Consider the following 20625-nt stretch of genomic DNA (forward strand, 5'->3'; position numbering starts at 1 on the left):
TCTGTAAAGCAGCATTACACAAACGAAGCTAGAGTCTACATCCATTTCCTTCTGTAGCACTTCAATGGCACAGGACAGACTTTGCTGATTAAAGAGATCAGAATTAGAAACAAAAGGTAAATTCTACTTTTAGGGGCCCTGAGTAAGAACCTTCCTAAATAGTTCATGTATTCATTCCACAATTTCTCACAAATAGAAAGTATTACTATTGTTGAAAAATTTTTTTTTTTTTAGATGGAGACTCGTTCTGCCACCCAGGCTGAAATGCTCACTGCAACCTCCGCCTCCCAGGTTCAAGCGATTCTCCTGCCTTAGCCTGCCAAGTAGCTGGGATTATAGGCATGCACCACCACGCCTGGCTAATTTTTGTATTTTTAGCAGAGACGGGGTTTCACCATGTTGGCCAGGCTGGTCTCGAACTCCTGACCTCAAGAGATCCACCCGCCTTGGCCTCTCAAAGTGCTGGAATTATAGGTGTGAGCCACCGCGTCCGGTCTATAGTTGAAATTGTTAATAATCTCTTATACCTTCTCTAAAGCAGGACATAATCTACAGTCTAAACCTTGGTACCTGTGCTTCCCATCCTCATGGCCTCCGCGTTTCCGTTCACCCCACTCTTTCCAAGGAGTCACTGGAGGAGATTAATTTTATGTTCTGATTCTGAATTCTCTGCATTCAACAATTAATCTGTTATTATTTTTAAAAATTACTTTTATAGCTTTTGTTTCTAAATAACTACATGAAAGATGGGGGTAATTTAAGACAATAACAACAAACATTTATAAAACTGTGACTTGTAACTGTTAATCTATATTTAGTCAATAAGATCAGTAGAAAGAAAGTGTTAGATGGCCCAGATCTTCCCAAGCAACGTGCTAACACAGTCAGAGGCCTCCTGAGGTGAGTAAGTGTAATGGAGGGAAAGAGAAAGAAGTACCAAGGTCATCAAACTCTTAGGAATACAGCCCAGGCCTGCTTCTCTGTGCATTCCTAATGTCCACCCCAGATACTGCTGGCAGCAGGATGTGGAGGAGCTTCCAGAGACCAGTGTTCCTCACAATACACTCTCAGAAACACTCTTCTAGGGCAACAATTATAAAGCCAGAATAAGTTAATTTAAAAATTAATTTGCCCTTTATTTTACTAAAGAGCAGACAAGGAGAAAAATGTGGATGTTATATAGCTTACTAATCAGAGCTGATGTATGGTCACTGGGTTGTTAGTTTGAAAGGGCATTCCACTGGATGCAGGGTCTAAATAAGGATAACTTCTCAGTCAGTTTCATCTTCATATTCAGCTCTGAGCTCAGTTAAAGGTGATTAACAAACTGTTGTCTGACTGGGAACCATTTTTTCTTTTTCACAAAGACTTCAAAATAAAATTCTCAAAGTCTGAATCTTTAAGAAAGTTCTGATGTAAATATACATCAGAAATCAGATATACAAAGTGTTGTCAATACTCTTAAAAAGCGTGATCAAATTTTGCAAACTAGTCCTTGTTTCTTAGCATTACTGTAAACAGCACAGGAAGTCTCCTTTCTGGGAATCTCAAAAATTATACCCAACAGGACAAAACAGAGTGCAGGTAAAAGGAAAACTGTTAAGCAACCAAAATAAATGTCCTAAAGTCTACCCACTGCATATCATTCATTAATTCAGCAAGTTCTAACTGAGTACTTTATACAAATACCATTTATATTTCCAAAGAAAAAATAATTACTTGTAACCAGAAAGTTACATATAATTTATAATTAATACATTAAACCTGGAAATGCATAATCATGCTTGGCTTTCACAATAAATATTTATTTTTTTCACACCAAGGAAGTGACGTAAGTCAACATTTGTACAGAAACCCTTGTAATTCATTCTGCTAATATAATTTATATTTATTTCCAAAATGATATATAAAATGGAAACACTAAAAGTTCATGCTGCAGAAAATCAACCATTAAACATTTATTTACCCTACCATACATATAGGCACTTCAAAGTCATTAATGTTCAAATCAAATGGATAAACCCAATTAAAATAGTGTATGAGAAAAGCCTATGTTTTTTAAATGCTTCAGGAATTCTATATATGGCGGGGGGGGGGGGGGCGGTCAGAGTGCTGGGGATATACTGGATTCCTTAACAATGGTACTATAAATAAAGCAGCATAATATGGCTTGCTGTAGCCCTTTAAATTGGAATAGTAAGTAAGAGCTGATTACAACATTCAAGAGATTTGTTTCTACATAAAAATAAAGAAAACAATTGAGGAAAGTAAGAAAAATGTCAAGAGGCCATATCATCCAGCCACCACACACTCAAAGGTAAAAGCTACTATTTTATTGTTTGATGATTTCAATCCACAGGACATTCTTAACCCTTCCCTAAAATAACAGCTTTTTCCTAGAGTTGCCATGGAATATCTCACTCCCATATAATTGCAGTGCCGGGGTTTCTGCACCAGCACATGATGTATGTGGGGAAAAGGCACAGAAGGATGTGGGAAGCTGAGCAGAAGGGAAGTCTCTTCGGTTTCCAGGATCATCTCTGAAATCTCTCAATGACCCAGCATGGCGTGCACAGAGCTGGGCAGGTAGGTGATGCATTAGAGAACTAAGCCACAGGCAAGCCCTGGTGTGAGTGGTAATCACACTCCATCACAAAGGTACCAGCTCTCAGTCCAACGTGAAGAGTAACGAATATGTGGCACCTCTGGATTCTTGAGAAATGTCTTGTAAATGTAAAATCACCTCTGTCTACCCGCCACGTACAAAACACTTCTTCCAATTGCCTTGGTTGTTAAATTTCATTCATGCTGAGAGGTTTTTCCCTTCTGTAAGTTCCGTAAGTTGAATTTTTTCAACATCCTTAAAAGAAACTCAGGTGATAGTATCAGGATGTATTCCTTTAGGTCAGGGCACTGGAATTAAGAAAATTCATGCTGCAACAAACCTAGTTTTCTACAGGCTGAAGAAGAATCCAATGAGTATCCCACCTCTCCTAACTCGTTTGCTCATGAAATCAAGATTGGTAGTAAAGTCAGGCAACAAGAACCACAGAGATAACATGGTACCAGAATGTGAGAAACTTACTTTAAGAAAATAGAAGGGAGAGACACATTCAAAGCCAAGCCAAAATTCCTGGCTACTTTGTGACTGTTGCACTAAGAGGTCATCCTCACTTTGGTTACAGCCGTAGAATTTGCTGCACAATAGTTGCCATTCAAAGAACCATTTTTTTTTTTCCAGTTTTGTAGAGAATGGGCCAACAGCTATCATTACTTGTATATGTGTAGGGACACACATGCATGCATGTGCTTCTATTTGAGAGGGAAAAAAAATAAAGCTTCCACTTCCATCTATAAAAGTTTCCAGGGCAAGTTTATTGGAAATCCAGCCCAGCCTCAGAAGTAAAGAGTACACAAATAAAGACCTACATGCTCTTAAGCATCTCAACATTTACATTTAGGCATATGCTTTCTGAATAATGCTTTGGAGAAAAATACATTAGGCTTTACATTATGAAAGTGATCTAAAAAGCTGAAAAGCCACTTGCCATTAAGCAGCCAAATAGACATGACCTCAATGAACGTGAATAGCAGTAACAAACTCTCACATGAGATCTGGCTCATCAAGTATGTTAGACATGATTAGAAAAATCATATGTTAATATATGCATAATCCATTTCTTCAAAACATCATCAGATATTATTATTTCTATTATAAATAGCATTTCCTACCAATGCTTTTCACCATGTCTCTCATTTGAGGATTTCTAAGAGAGAAAGAAGTGTGTCTGGTGAACACTCAGAGTTAGACCCACCAGGTTGAATTTGTGGTTCTGTCATGTGAGTAACTGAGTGCCTTTGATTCAGCCTGCTAACCTCTATGAACATCAGTTTCCTCACCTGTAAAATTAAACGGCCTTGTGGGGGGCCTCCAGGGAAGGCCCTTAGATTTCTGGTCTTCCAGATCTAAGGCCCTAGATCTTAGGCCCTTCCTATTGTCCTTAGATCTGTGGTCCAAGATGCTGTGGTATAACCTGGCCCCTGCCTGTGTCGCCAACCTTGTGCCTTGGCTAACCCGCCCCGTGTTTTACTGTCATCTGCTGACGGTTCCCCCAGCGCCTTACTCCTCCCACCTCAGGACCTTCACCTGCTTGGCCTTCTTCTTAGAAAGTTGTTGAAAGCTTTCCAGGGTGTGTTGTCATCATCCTATAAGTCACTGGCCAATCCCCTGAATTAGGCCCTTGGTGCTATTGTTTCTTAACATCTGGGTCATTTCCTTTACAGCACTGACCAGAACGCTTACAAACTCCTTTGCTCCTTTGTTCATTCATTTGTTACCTTACAAGTTCCTTTGCTCATTTATTCGTTTATTCATATGCTTAGAGGCTTTTCCCTTCCGTAACTTCCATGAAAGTGGGGGTTGTGTCTCTCTCAGGCATTTGTGTAGCCCCCATTCCCCCAGTACAGCGACTAGCAGAGAGTTAAGCTCAGCTAAATGTTTGTGGAATTAATAACTGATTAAATGAAATACTATGGAAAACTAACTACCACATCAGGTAATATTACTTTTAAGGAAGTAAATGAGAGCTATCTTTTTAAGGTGGTATTAATTACTTTACTGAAAATGGGGGAAGGGAATGTCATCTCCAAATTTTTAGAAGATGGAATGATAATTTTAAAGACGTCAGCAATATGGCACTGTATTTATCTGTTCTTCAGTATGTTTCTCAATTCATTTGTGTGTTATTTCTCTGACATAAGCAAGGTGTTTACTAAGCACAGAGCCAAGGAGCTATGGAGGCCGAGTTGACTTCCAGCCTGCCTCAGGCAGCATCAGTGGACCTGCCAGATGCACCCTTACTCCAGGGTCCTAGTGTCAGAGAGGGCTGATGATCCACGGAACAGAAGGCACAACTTGCCCTCTTGTCATCAGGCTGAGCTCATCAGTGCTGCCAGCAGAAGAACACTGCACTGTTTTGTGAAGCTGGAGATCTTGGCACTCAGAGAGGTGATGTGCAACATGGGAATGTCATTTTCACTGAGATCTCTTTCCTGGTCACACCAGACTTAAAACCACTAAGAATATAAAACCATTTTCATTGTAGCCATTAAATAGAAAGTGAGAAAGTGATACCCAGTGGGTTAGAAATGAGTGGAGTACTCATTTCTTCATCCCATTTACATTTGCTGGAAGACTACAGAAGAAGGGTGTCATTTTAAACACCTTCTCTTCCAAGGGTGGCTCAATTCCCTAGGGAGAAGGTTTTAGCGAAGGTAAACTATTTTAACCTACTGTGATTCACTGGCTATTTACAACCTTAGCCTTAACTGTGTAGAGTGGGGGTTACTGGCTGTATTTGATAAATATGAATTATCTAGTTTTAGATGGGGAGTCTTCCAGGTGATGGAGAAGCTACAACTTCTTGAAACATGCAATATTTTATAACATACTTTCCAACGTGCATAGAATTATTTTTGAAAGCTATTTTAATTATGAGATTTTAAAAGACTTGTCAGGTACGTCTAGACAATGCATTTTCAAAAATCTGACATAATCAAGTACTGTTATAATATGCCAATGGGCTTTTGTGAATAAATACTGGTTTTATATGGTATTTTATAGTAGTCTGGATTATTAAGTAAATATATAAACTTAAAATAGACATTTGCTTTTTTAATCCTTTATTTTCTATTCACCCCTCTGTCTCTGTATCTATCAATCTATGGCCACGTAATAATATAACACTCATACAGATTGCAACTTTCAGAAAACCAGAATTATTCAACTACCATGTAGAAAACTTACTTTAATAAGGGAATGATGAGAATTCTAATTACTCATGAGAGAGCTCCTTTATTTATTTACTCAAGAACCATTTACTGAATGGCGTCAATATGAGAGAACGCAGGTGTCACAGGGGTGGGAACAAGAGGTACACAGTGGTTGGCTTTTTGGTGCTTGTGTTCTATTGCAGAGAAATGGATAGCAAACTACTAAAGGAAAAAGAAAATATAAAAATGTCAAATAGTGGTAAATGCTATTACAGGCATAACTGCATTTGCACTAGGGCACAGATGTGAAGGAGACAGCTATGGCATTTCTTAGAAACTGAGTATCTTTAAACATTTAATGACATGTTTAGAAATGTAAACATCATTACTGATGCACTGCCAATACCAACAGCAAGTTAGGTATTAGAAAACATGTAAGTGTGAAAGTCAAGTGTATTTAGAGTAAATTAACAAGCAGGAAACTGGAGTGCTAGTGCTGATGCCCACTAGGCACGGAACTTTGCTAACTTCATCTTGCAAAGACCCACCGGGCTTATGTGTAAAACAAGAATAAGGCCAGGTGTGGTGGCTCACGCTTGATATCCTAACACTTTGGGAGGCCGAGGCGGGTGGATCGCCTGAGTTCAGGAGTTCGAGACCAGGCTGGCCAACATGGTGAAACCCCGTCTCTACTAAAAATACAAAAATTAGCTGGGCACAGTGGTGGGCCGCTATAATCTGAGCTACTCGGGAGACTGAGGCAGGAGAATCACTTGACCCTGGCAGGCAGAAGTTACAGTGAGCTGAGATTGTGCCACTTCACTCCAGCCTGGGCAAAAGAGTGAAACTCTGTCTCAAAAAAACAAAAACAAAACGAAACAAAAAAGAATAACACCACTTGCTTTGCCAAATAGCTGTGATGTGAGAACGGTGAGTGAGCCCGAGCCTTGCACCTGCCCCGTTAGTCAGCATGTCTCAGAGGCCAAACGCACGTGAAGTCCACTTTGTCTCCTGTACCTTTCACTGTTAAGAAGGTTAGTTACCTTTTCTAGATGTCTCCTTGCTTCTTTCCTTTCTCAGATCCTCTGGTGCTACCACTAACTGATTATTCCTGAAGTTAGTTTTTAGATCTCAGAGAATGAAACTTAGAGCAGGAGTAAGCAAGGCACTAGCACTCCTCCAGCTAAAGAACTGGCAAGTAGTGCCAATTATGACAATTATTATCATCATTATATGGGAAACCGATCTCATCTTGGGTTATCTGCATTACCTGCTCTGTGTGAGAATAGACATATAGTCCTAAAATACAGCAAATGTGTACTAAAGAGGGAGAGATTGCACTGAGAGAGAAAAGATGCAATCGAAAGTCTCAAAGGCAAGAAAGAAAATGAGGACACAACGGGCCCAGGTCACCCAACTGTCACAGCCTCCGAGGACTGGACTGGTCTTTAAGTGAATCTCTTCTTCCGTCTCTAATGATATAAGGAGGTGTGGTATAGCTCCTTGGAGACAAAATGGGCAATGATGATTTCAAGTCAGCAGATTGACAGTCTGTTAAGTACTGACCCTAACTAGCTTAACTAGGTGAAGATGAGGAGACCAGGAGACCATAAGGACTAAGAAGGCTGGGGTAGGAATAAATAAAGATAGCATCATGACCATTTCTTTACCATATTCTAATCTGTGTCCTTTAGATGCTGCAAAAAGTCAAGAGAGCTGGGCAGAGAGCAAGAGGAAAGAAAAATTGAAGAGAAACAAGAGAAATGAACGTTCATGAAGTGATTTTGTGTGTTATCTTTCTGACTATCACCATGTGCCACATTTCTGCTACTTGGATGCTATGACTTTAGTCAGGCCATTTGCACAATTACAGTAAAGTGACCTCCAGTCCATGTCAGTCTATGACCCATGAATATTTACCAGGAGTGCAGGAACAGCCAGGCCAGGGTTCTGAGACTGGCGTGCTTCCTCGGGGCCAGACTGAGATGGAGAGCAGCGTAGCACAGACAGGTCTGTGATGGCTCCTCTCCTGGATGAACCATCCCAGCTCAGCTCCTCCAGAAACTTCACCCCAGGTAGGAATCTCATCCTGCCATTGCAGATCCACACCAGCTTTAGTAAAATGTGCCTTCTTCCTATATAGTGGGTGTCTTATCTGTAGTTTACAGATGTGAAGACTAAACTTCAAAAAGCGGAGAGATAAGTTAGGTTTGTATAGCTGGTTGGTGGCAAAGCTGGAATCTGACCATAGACATAGCCAACTCTAAAGCCTATATTTGTGACTACAGTGGCTAATCTGGAAAGTGTGCCAGGACCCCTCCCTGTGCACCGGCTGCTATCACAGTTGCTTGCAGCTCTCCACATTTCCGCACTTTAGTGACCATATGAAAAGAACAAAGAAAAACAGCAGAAAATGACATCATATTAAAATTAGGATCTACCACATTTAAATATTAACTTGCCTACTGAAGAACATTGCTGATAATTGAACAAGAATTAAAACTGTAATGGAGAACATTAGGGAAAGACAACAGTATTCATTATTTTTACTAAATGTGGGTATTTTGCTACTGCAAACACTTTTTTTTCTGAACTGATGAAGTTTCCCTAATTGTATATCTACCATGGAAGACCCATCAATGAACAACTAATGCTACTGCTCATTCATAGAAACAAACAAAATCTCACTTATTAAAACCAAGGCTGGTGAAAACATCCGTTAGTATGTATTTTTCAAGCAAGGAATTATTCGCGATTAACAAAACTACAATTCAAAAAGATGGCTAGTAACTGAATTCTTAAATTATTGGCAAAAAATTTAGCAGAAATGAGAGCTAAAGTTTATAACCAGGATTGCTAAATTAATTAATTCTATGTCTATTATAGCATTAATAGTCTAATAATTATGAGACTAATTCTATGTCTCAACCATTTGTGAGCTGGCTTAGTTCAAACAATAAATGATCAGCTAATTCACCTAAAATTCACACGTTGGCTTACTACTTATTGACATCAGTCCAAGTTGATCATTAGCAGTAAAAAATATTTTATGTTAATCATGTTTACAGAAGTCTGTGCTTGCACCTTCACATGCAAGAACAGACATGAGGTGCTTCATGGAAGGAAGTGTCAAAACACTTCCTGTTAAGCAAGGAATTATCCACGGTTAACAAAGGTGTATGGTCAAAACAAGGATCTTTCAGATTAAGCTAAAAACACTTAACAGAAAAATACTTAAAACAGAAAGTATTTAAGTAAAAATACTTAACAAAGATATATTCTTTTGCCAGATTTCCTCTGATAACTTTGCCTTCCAGTGTCATCTGCACTTATTTTCCATCAGACGAAAAGCCCTTCTGTTTCTCTCTCCCTCCCAATGGACTCCTTTCTCTTAAGAGTTGTAGGACAAGACTTCTGCCATGACTGGTCTTTTTATTTCTGTTCATGTTCTGTACGTGTCTCATACAACCAGGTTTGAAGTCAGTTTTCCTCTAGAGAACATTACTACAAGGAAAAAGCTGGATAAAAAATTGGCCATACTCACTGTCTCTACGAAGTGGATTTCATCATAACTCAATAACTGCTCTTTCTATATAGGGGGTATTGACTACTGTCTGCAAGTACAAAATAATCTGGGGCCCAATAACTGTTTTTGCAATTCATTGTGATATCTGACCTGCCTCTTGGTACAGGCACAGCGTCATCCTCAGAGGCAGTCGGTACTGAAAATGCATCACTACAGGTGCAAACAAGTGCTGACATTACATTTAAAAAACACATAATGGACTCAGGAAAATACATACCTGATTGCACTAGCAGATAAGTGGCCATAAGAGCCACTTGCTGAAGAGCTGCTACGGGAATTATTGAGAATCGTGACCAAAGAGTTGGGAGACGTCCTTATCATGGTCTGAAGGTCAAAGCTATGATCGGACAGTGGTGATATGGACAGTGTACGTTTTCGGCTCGGCCTGGCTGACAGCCTGGGGCTGGGGAATCTGGTGCCTGTTATATAAACAAAAAAGAACCTAATTAGCTGCAGTTGGACTCTATACCGGTTATTTATTGCTACTCTCCTATGTGAAGAAGTGAAGGATAAGAAGCTGGCAACTTGTGGTGACAAGCACCTCTCCTCCCCCATGTGATCTACTAGCTACAATTGAGGAAATTAGGGAGAAATATTTATCTTCCAGGGGCTTACCTCGGGGGAGCTCTGTTTATTAATGTGCAGGGAAAATGATAAATTGCTAAACAAAAGGGAGAGACTTTTATGTGTTATCCCTTTCATTTCTAGTGATTTATGAATCTGACGGCTGCTTAGATATTCCCATCATTAATTCACCACAAGCGACAAACACAGTGGTTCCCACAGTTGCAACGTACCACCCTTCCCACCCCAACACACACCATTTTAAGTCATGAGCCAAAGAAAGAAAATGAATTAAAGTATCCTAAGATAAAAAATTCAGCTCAGTTATGCCCTCAGCGCCCAGTGATTTCTAGAGTTACCTGCTCTATGGTATACTTAAAGCATTACTAAAACAACTTCTACATAATTACCCTGAATCAGTGCTTCTCAGTTGAGAGCAATTTTGCCCCTCCAAGGGACACCTGACAACATCAGAAGACATTCTGGTTTTCAGGGCTCAGCAGGTGCTACTGGAATCTAGAGGGTTGAGTCTAGGGATGCTGCAGAACATCCTATAATGTTCAGGGTCATTCTCCCCACAATGAAGAATTATCTGGCCCAAATATCGCTGAGATTGAGGACCTCTGCCTTACATTCCCCATAATCTAAGAGGATAAATCCCAAGAAACATTTAAAAGCTGGGGATGTTGCTTGTTTACAGATTTTCCAAGGCGGAGGAGAAACACTTGCAAGCATGATAATGAGGTACAATAATCCTATAGGGCATTTCAATTCTTCTCTGGACCTTGCTTCTCCAGTCAGATCCAATAAAGAGTGATACATTCATTAGAATTTTTAACCTTCAAGAAGATTCCACTGATGGAGTCTTAATCTGGAGTCCAAATCTGGAGGTGAGTAACTCAAACTTAAATGCACACCAACTTAATGCAATGGCTTCTTCCTAAAGAGTTCAAAATTAAATGCCAATTTGCATTCAAATTTGGTAGACATTCGAGATGTGAGTTTCAAGACACAGAGATGAATGTGGCCCACAGGTCCATTCTGCCTTTTTGAAGGTCACATTTACATTACAGAGTCACCAAACTAAAGTTTAATGAAAGAATGAGAACATAATCTTACCAGGTAGGAGGCAAACAAAACATGATTCGTTTTAAGTAAAATGAAGGGTTTCTAAGACCTCATAGAATGAGTATATCAGTTTATAGGAACATGGCAATTTTGCGGTACCAAGAAAAACTGAAGTAGTAGGTAATCTTTCTTTATTAAAAGAAAAAAAAAATGTCCAGGCTCTTGGTCTCCAGAAAATTCTCTGGGAATATTTTATTCAATAGAGATGGTTCTTGATACAAGATAACAATCCAACATGCTTAGAGATAATTTAATAAAATGGGACAGATGAATATGAAAGACTTTATTGCCAATACTACATAAATAATGGAAAAAAATCCACAAACTGAAATTTAGTAAGTTAGTGCCATCCACATATAAAACTTAAAAACCAACTTGAATGATAAATGTGGTACCTACTCAAATTTTTCTTTCAGGTACATCTAAAATGAGTTCCTTCATTTACAGTAGTTTCATTACCAGCCTGATTCACAGCATGTTAGTACAAAATAGCAATCCAAACGATGTACTTTTTTTTTTTTTTTTTTTTTGAGACTGAGTCTCACTCTGTTGCCAGACTGGAGTGCAGTGGCACAATCTTGGCTCACTGCAACTCTGCCTCCCGAGTTCAACTGATTCTTCTGCCTTACCCTCCCGGGTAGCTGGGACTACAGGGTTTTATTTTTAGTAGAGACGGGGTTTCACCATGTTGGCCATGGTGAAAGACGGACGGATCATGAGGTCTCAATCTCTTGACCTCGTGATCCACCCGTCTCGGCCTCCCAAAGTGCTGGGATTACAGGGGTGAGCCAATGCGCCCGGCCTGTGAATACTTTCAGGCATTTAAATCAGCATCTTACTTTTATAATGGCATCTGCCTTATTAAACACAACTCCTTCACATTTACTCACCATGAAAGGCTAATTTCATCATGGAAGTTTTTCAGTGAGGAAATACATGTCACTTCCAAGTAACTCCAAGGACAAACCAGATTTGTTGTCAACTTCCATATAATCCTGGACAATAACTGCCCTTCTCAATGGTACTCAGTGATCACTGGCAAAGTTAGAAGTGACAGCACATCCTAGACATCCTGTTAGAGTGGATATATCCCTAGAAAATCTCTAATGCTTTAGATCACTAATTGTGATGCAAAAGGAAGAAGCCCATTTGATGCTTTGAAATCCCTGGAGCCTTAGATCTCCCTCGCATCCTCCAAAGAGGGTGAGGGGCCTCTCAAGACCTTTCCACCCTTTCCATGAAACCATTTGGCTTGTTCACAGCCTGGCTAGAACCTTTCCTCTCTCTGTTTTTCCCTCCAAGACTGGCTCTTATTTAAGTCTATTTCCACCAATATAAATAATAGTCTTCAGGGACCCTCATCTCTAGAATGTTCCTTATAGGGAGTATTTGTTCTCATCTTCTAAGGTCACTCCCACCCTGAGAGGTAGAATTGGGACCATAAACAAACAGACTAGCTTATCCTAACAAGCTACATATAAACACTCTGTCTGACATCTTGCTGAAACCTAGATATGCCCACTATTTAAAAGTCAGGTGCTCACCTGAACCCAGTTTATTGAGGGCTGTGTTTATTAAGAAGTACTAAATATCCGTAGCAAGGGATCAGAGTGACCAGATAGATTCCAGGTTTCGATCTACCACTGCAGATGGACATCCACTGTAGGAATTTAGGATTAATGTTTCACTTCCTTGTTGGAAAAAAATATCCTATGGTCGAAATTTCTGGGCAATCTTCTTATATTCTAAATAAATAACTATTAACAAATGCTACTTCAATTACTTTAGAGGAAAAGAATATAGCACCTTAAGAACTTTCCAGGCCTTTAATATGCTCTTCCCAACTCCTTAATCAACAAGCAAAGGAAGAGAAAGTCGGTATTTGGGGACAGTGATTTGGGATACTCTGTTGAGGGGAGTTGCTAAAATACAAGGTAAGCATTTTCAAAACAGCCAAAAGAGAAGTAGCCCAGTTCTTCACTGATCACACCACTTCCTTCTTAAATATAAGCCAGAGCATTCTTATTGTTCTAACACAGATATCTCCGATCTGCCTTTCTGTTAATTGTTTTGTTTCTCTATTCTAATAAGAAATTCTGACAAAGAAAAAGGAGGTTTGTTTTTATGTGATGAATGATAGGACATCTAAATTCCTACTTAATGACAATCAATTTACCATATACTCAGGCAAATTAAAATTCCTTTAATTAGTTTTTACAAAGTAAAAGGGTAGCTTCATCCTTTATTTAGATAAAAACCGCCACTGCCTGACTAAACACATTCTCATCAAATAGGGAAAGTAATGCAGGCTGACCTTCCAAGGATTCTCTCTTATTTTAATTCTTTATTTGCAGATTTTAAATAACTGATTTGCATAATAACACAACCTTTTTTTTCAACAATCGCTAATTGAAATGTGGTTATGATGAATCTGAAATGTAAGCTCTCTATGCTGCAAAGCCAAACAACAGAACCCCTGAAGAAGATGTAACACATTTCTTTTACTTCCCGTGTGGTAATGAGCTTCCCAGTGGAAACCAACAGAATCTTGTGTTCCAATGAAACACACAAAGGTAGTCCTTGGTGGTAAGCAGACTAAGGCTGTAGAGGTTTTACCTCTGTATGAAACAATCACCTTCTTTCTAGTCCAAGACTCAGGACTGAATAACTAGAGCTGACATATGCTCACCCTCTGTCACAGAAGAATCCAAATAGATTGTAGATAGAAAAACATAAGTTAATTGCTGCTACTAGGAAAAACAAACAAAACTCTAAGCAAATGCCCTACTCAAGGTCGTACTGTTGTCCTATTCAAAAGTAGTGGCTTTTGCTGATGTACGACTTGGATGATGCTTTAGGTTCGCTTCAGAACGCCTTGCAAACGGATGTGTCCTTAAAGGATCTGAAGAGATGAGTGCTCTGGAATGCTCTGACAAGAGGTAATTATAGGTTTACTTGTCTATGTATCTACATAAGTGACCCACAAAAATCATTACACACCTAAGGAACCCCAAAATAAGTGATACAACATGCATCAAGTAATCTCATCTTATTCCACTGCTAAGCACTAAAAGTAGTCCCTTCTGATTTGGAAAAAGTTTTCATTTTTTCCAAATAAGCTATTTGGCAACTACTGATAACTTGATAACTATTCTGATCCTCTCATATTTAGCAGCTACAAATGGTTTTAGTGGAATATAATTTTTTTACTGTAAAGAAAACATATGGGGCAAACTAAATCAATTAAGGCAAAAATGTAAAACCAAAACAGGTATTTTTTAAAATTAATTTTTTAAAGCATAAAATCCACGAAACCAAGGCGTGAGTGGGCAAAGTTCATCCATATATCAAATCCATTCCCCCTTATTTTGTTATCAAGAGAATCACGGCAGGAAAAAGTTTCTTGGTTGGGGGAGACAGGGTCTCACTCTGTCACCCAGGCTGGAGTGCAGTGGTGTGACCAAGGTTCACTGCAGCACTGACCTCTTGGGCTCAAGTGATCCTTTAGCCTCAGCCTCCTGAGTAGCGGGGACTACAGGTGCATGCCACTACACCCAACTAATTTTTAATTTTTTGTAGAGATAGATCTCACTATGTCACCTGGGCTGGGATTTTTTAACCAGTTAATATTTATATATCGCTGGCAATTACAATTGCCTGCATCTGCCAGTTCACTGGTATCCTTGAGCTAAACAGGGAGTCCCAGGATGTCCAAATCTGTGGAAGCTTCTAGAAAACCAAGGGAACCAGAGCACCAGTGATAGTTCCACTTTCTCCTCCAGATCAAAAAGTTACACTATCACCTAATCTTTGTATCTTCCTCTCTGTTTCATAAAGTAGCCTTTGTCATTTCCCAAGACTCTAGAAAACAGCCCCGTCACTTACTATCCATAGCATGAAGATATTCCATGTGGATGGCCCCCGTGCCGGCGGTGGCAGCTGAGGGAATAATGTCTGCATAGGGGCTGCGCTGGCCGGTTAGCAGGGCCATCTGATGATAGTATTCTGCTGGGCTGACTCCTGCATGGGGAGCTAGGAGGAGACAAGAAATGTACGGTTACTAGTGAAAGAAGGTCAACTAGAAGTTTCTCTTGAGGCATCTCAGAGTCCATCACACAACCCACATCAGCAATTCCTTTCATGGCTTATTAGAGTAAAGCTCCCTTAACTCAAATTGTGCTCTTACGTCCATTAAACATCTTTTATTTGAAAATAAAACTGAAGGAAAGGAATAGAAAAAAGTGAAATGCATTACAAAGTTTTTGATGTTGGTCTAAGAAATTACCAACAAATCAGAATGACTAAAATGTATGTATGTACATAACCACATTCGCCTCCCCAAATAAAATCATTTTTACATCAAATCGCTGTATGTTTGCATTTCTTACAATAGTAGACAACTTAGAGGACTATGATATCTTTCCAGACATACTTAAAATACTTCTCTAAGCTTTCTGACAAGAGTGTCTGAGTTAACTCTCACTCACATGAGAAGTCAGGGTTTACCAGTATGAAAAAAGGCAGCACAGCTTTAATAACACAACTGAATGATAAGCTACAATTTTGCATTCCATAATTTAAAAGCGCTCTTTTCCTTTTCTTCATTACAAAATCAAAAAGAAAATATACCTATCAATCTGGAGCAATTTACTGCCAAGACTCAGCTTTCTAACAGGATAATAACCGGTTTCCACCTGCCAATTTTCATGCAAAAGCAGCAAGACATTGTAGCAGTTCTGAGGGTGGCCTCCAGACTCACAGAGATCTGGATTTAAACTGGCTCCATGAGGTCGTCAGAAGCAAAAATTAAATTATGTATGTAACATGCTTAGCACATAGCATTCAATCAATAAAAGTTTTACAATTATTATCTAGAAATACCAGCACTCTAGTGATAGGTTTGTGGGTATTTTATATTTGTTTCATATACTTTTTATCCATGATACATGGTAAAGATATAGTTTTAAGGAAAAAAACTTTAGGCCACAAGAGAAATATTCGTCATATTACTTTATTTGATTATATTAACTGGATTCTTGAGAGGCAAGAAAAGGAAGGCAAATCAACCAGTCAAAGAATGTGCTATATATACTCATCATCAAATGCTACGCAAAGCAGATGACAGGAGTACTTTCAGTAGTTTAATGGTATAACTTTCCACTGGCCCAAATAAAGTTCTGCAGGCCAGGCATAATTCCAAGTCCATTGTCAGCTAGCCTCCCTCTCTCTCTCAGTCTATTCTTCTTCTTAGTCATTTCCACCCAACTGCCAAGTACCTGAAGGAGATGACTCTCCAGTTCTTCAAGTGCAAAATAAAATCTGAAGCAGAAAATCTAATTCATATTTGATTTTTATTTTTAAAATGTGAACGTTGGTCAGGCACAGTGGCTCATACCTGTAATCCTAGCACATTGGGAGGTAGAGGTGGGTGGATCGCTTGAGCTCAGGAGTTTGAGACCAGCATGGGCAACGTGGCGAAACGCTATCTCTACAAAAATTATAAAAATTAGCTAGGCATGGTGGTGTGCACCAGTGGTCCCAGTTACTTAAGGGACTGAGGCAGGAAGATGACTTGAACCCAGGAGGTCCGGGGTACAATGAGCTGAGATTGCACCAAGGCAGTCCAGCCTGGGGAACAAAGTGAGACTCTTTCTCAAAGTAAAATAAAATGTCAATCCTGCCCAAAGTGCAAAACTTATTCTTTAGCTACTTATATTACTATTATTAACTAGTAAATTCACTGCACTGAATCAAAAAAAAAAAGTGGCTGTTGCTGAAGGAAAGCTATTTCTGAAAACCCAAGTGAGTGGATGTTTCCTGAGACACTTCATGCAGCTTCTCACCATGCCCACCCAGCCTCAGGAAGGAGTCTACCTAGAGAACGTGCATAGGGCATGGAAGTCACATCAAGCACTGCTCAGTGAAATGAATGTTTCTCTGATGTGGAACAGGCAGTGGTGACTTGTGATCTCTTACAAAGAATTCAGTGCCTGCTACCTGTAATTAATAGGTGATGCAATTCTGGACCTTCATTCAGATTCCAGTGATTACTGGGCATGTGAATTTCTATGTGTGCATGAAATGGAAAATACTTTTCCTGAATCAAAGGACCAGTTTACAAGTTGACACCAGGAGAATACACAGCTCCAATTAAGAAGGGTCATGTGAAAAGTAATGGGGGGACTAATAGAACCAACAGGAATTTGATCCTTGAGAGCCTAAAATGAGCATCAAAAGTACGATAAAGTCTAAGCTCATTTTCTTTCCCAGTACACTTTTCTTCTGGTTTTCACACGGCATGGTCAACGATAGAAAGCAGTTTTCATGTGGCATGGTCAAGGATAGAAAGCAGTTTTCATGTGGCATGGTCAAGGACAGAAAGCATAGGCAATAGCCCTGGACCATGCTGTTTTCTAAGACCTTGCCACTCAGAGTGTGGACCAGGAACCAGCAGCACTGACATCACCAGGTTTTGAGGAGGACAGAATCTCAGGCCCCACCTGTCCCCACCTGATGCAGAATCGCCTTTTATCAGGCTCCCCAGGTGATTCATAGGCACACTAGAGTTTGGGAAGCCCTGCTCTAACAGACACATCTGTACAAATGTGCCTCTCAGACACAGAGAACAGAAAGGTGTTCATCAGAAGGTGAGTAAAACATTCATGTTACACATGCATGTGTGTGAATGGCTACAGGACCAGTCTAATCATATGTGAAGCAGCAGAACAGAACCCCAGTTACCAGCAGGGATTTGGGAATCAGAAAAAATTAGAGTTGAATTCCACCTCTGCCCCTTACTAGCCACGGGATGACTGCGTTGCAAGTAAACCCCACTGCACACTGCTATTCTGACCTGAAAATATATAGATAACAACACCACTGCCAATGAGGTATTACAACACTGAAACGCAATCATGCATGTAAGGCACAGAGTACAGCGCCTGGCACATGGGACGCACTCACTAAACATCAGGTCTACTTTATACACATCCCGAGTGAAGAGCAGGGAGGAGGCTGTGTGATCTCCGGAAGCAGAATCCATCCTAGACTTACCATCTGTAGGGCTCAGCCCACGGGTTGCTGAGATCATGGAGAGCGACGGACTGCTGTGCAAGGAGCGGATATAGTCCATGTACGGATTAATGTAGGGATGTGGAGGGCTGAAGGGAGACTCGGAAGCGGCAGCGGGGTTCCGGTGTGGGGAGATCCTAATGAAGGGCAGGTCCGGATATGTAGGGCTACTAGATAAGGCAGAAGTCCTGGGCACAAAGAAAACCAGACACAAAGGGTATGCATGAGACAAATATCTCCATAGGCAGAGGCTGTCTGTGAAAGAAAATAGGTAAGATTTTAAGTGAATTCAAAGGAGCCTTGTGGAAAAAAATGCAGGCAAATACATTTTAGTACCATTATCTTAAAATCAGCATGATATAATGCAGACAGAACATCGCTATGCAATTCTTTGGGAAAATAAACTGAGCTCTGAGAAACTTCATTGCACTCCAAAACAGTAAAATAAAGGTCAGCCTATGGCTTCTTCCATGAGAAGAAATTCTAAATAACAGGCAACTGGGCTTCAAGTGGTTGCTACAATTGTATTTTCCAATTGACCCAAATATTAATGTCACCATTTAAAACTTACCTCTTACTATCATGGTGTTGCATAAAAATAAGAAAGAAAAGAAAAGACAAAGAGAAACAAAAGAAAAAAGAAAGGGAAAGGAAAGAACAGAACAGAATGAAAGAATACAAGCCCACATTTGTCTGGTCTAGAAGCCTGATCATGCACATGGCAGAGCTGCCTGTAAGGAAGAAGACCCATTGCAAAAATCTGCTTAGAAACGGGAAATCGGTCCCTCTAACGATCCAGGCATATGTCTGTTTAACTTCCAAGGGTCTCGCAGTGGTAAGTAAAATGAGTTTTATGGATCCAGGTGTGAGTGTTTGGAAGGCACCTCCTCCTCTCTGTGCAGCAGCACCTGGAGTCAGCTTTCTGCTCTAGTCCTTTTCCATGAGGCATCCCGATGAGCCACATTCAGTGAGCAGTAGTAACTAAGTGCTCCCGGGTTAGAAAGTTGGGGAAGAATGCGTTTTCGATCAAGTCCCCGCCTCGGTTATAATGGGCTAAGGTAGAATGTAGGCTTTTGGTTATTACAAATAAATTCTAAAACACACCTTGCTACCACGATATCCTGATCGGCTTTTGGAGAGAGATTCCTCAGAATCCCCTCACACCTGCCGCCCCACAGCCACAGCCACACTCTGAGACAGCCACTTCCAGAATGGCCAGTCTGCATAACCTCCTGTACCGCCAAGTTCCTTCTCTAATGGAAAACATTTGGCGTGGATAATCAGGGAACTGGCTCTGACAGGTCAAACACTTGTGCTCCCCCTTTTCCTCATTCACAGAGGGTGCGGCCATAGGAAGGAGAGGCCCTGACAGACAGAGATCAACTGAGAACAGCAAATTCCTCTTCCACCACTGGGTTTGGGAGTGAAATGAAAGGGAGGGGGAAACACATTTTCTCCTCGCAAAGCAAATGCTCACGCACAGCCCGGCCCCCATCACCCTGTCAGAATATAATCTTGGTAGAAGCCAGCTCCACTAAGTGCACAGCGCAGGCACTGAAATAAATGAAATCAAAGATCAGATAATGAATTTTCTCTCAGTAGAAAATAAAAGAAGTTGAAATATGGTGGTGGGGATGGATTTTCTCACTTTCTTCTTCTGATTCTTTTTTCACCTTGAACTAAAAAAACAAAAACAAAAACAAAAGAGGCTTTTTATTTGTTATTCAGACGCTACTTTGGGAAAGCAAAATAAAACTCCAAAGTTTTCTAAATTTACACGTGGGAAGAGTAAGAAATTACCACCAGCAAATAGCTATTTCTTTTCAAAACGGCTTGAGGCTTTCATACGCAATCAGAAATTAGTAAAATGGCTTGTTTAAATAGAGATCAACATAGCCTATTAGTCTTTCCTATTTTAGCTCTTTACTACAAAACAAGTTAGCTTTCTGTTCTTGTTAACTCAGCCCCTAAGCTCCATTTAGACGTGTCTGTCATTAGTTAAATCTTACACCCTGTTTAGATGTGTTTGCTACCTTAGAAGGTACAGGGGATGCTCTAATTCATTCTTTCATTCTTCACAAGAAAGGACAAGCAATCCTTCCAACCTATTCTTAACACAAACTTGTTTATAGATTTCCACTGAGGGACTGGTGCCACCAAATGCAGAAGAGCCATTTCAAGAAAGCCATGAGATGATGCCTCCTGGGTCAGTTTTTGAGATCCAGGAATAACTTGGTCTGAGCAACAGGAACTAAACATCAGGGTGGGCAATGACATTTCTTACTACCTTTTCTTGATTTACTCAAAGATTGAAACCTATTATTTCTCCAAAATTCCAGAGTTGAAAAGAATAGTAAGAATATCCCTAGAGGTCCAAATGCTATTTTGGAGAATTATGCACAGGAAAACTAATCAGCATCTAGAAAAACACAAAAATTATAGAGGCCAGGCTAGGGGTTATCATCAATCCCACAGAAAGCCTAGGAAGCTGTTTTCTCTTTCTT

General features: G+C 40.0%; 1 protein-coding gene across 2 annotated transcripts in view; it reads right to left on the minus strand.

Annotated features, from left to right (window-relative positions):
* Positions 1 to 20625, minus strand: part of GLI3 (GLI family zinc finger 3) — a 308102-nt gene that overhangs the window by 69815 nt on the left and 217662 nt on the right. For both annotated transcript variants that reach the window (XM_011995110.1, XM_011995111.1), the window contains 3 exons: positions 18104 to 18309; positions 14936 to 15082; positions 9576 to 9777 (listed from right to left, as the gene is read on the minus strand). In XM_011995110.1, the coding sequence (XP_011850500.1) occupies positions 9576 to 9777; positions 14936 to 15082; positions 18104 to 18309 (555 nt within the window). The remainder of the gene's footprint in view (positions 1 to 9575; positions 9778 to 14935; positions 15083 to 18103; positions 18310 to 20625) is intronic.

Source organism: Mandrillus leucophaeus, unplaced genomic scaffold, assembly GCF_000951045.1.
Source record: "Mandrillus leucophaeus isolate KB7577 unplaced genomic scaffold, Mleu.le_1.0 Scaffold472, whole genome shotgun sequence".
NCBI lineage: Eukaryota > Metazoa > Chordata > Mammalia > Primates > Cercopithecidae > Mandrillus > Mandrillus leucophaeus.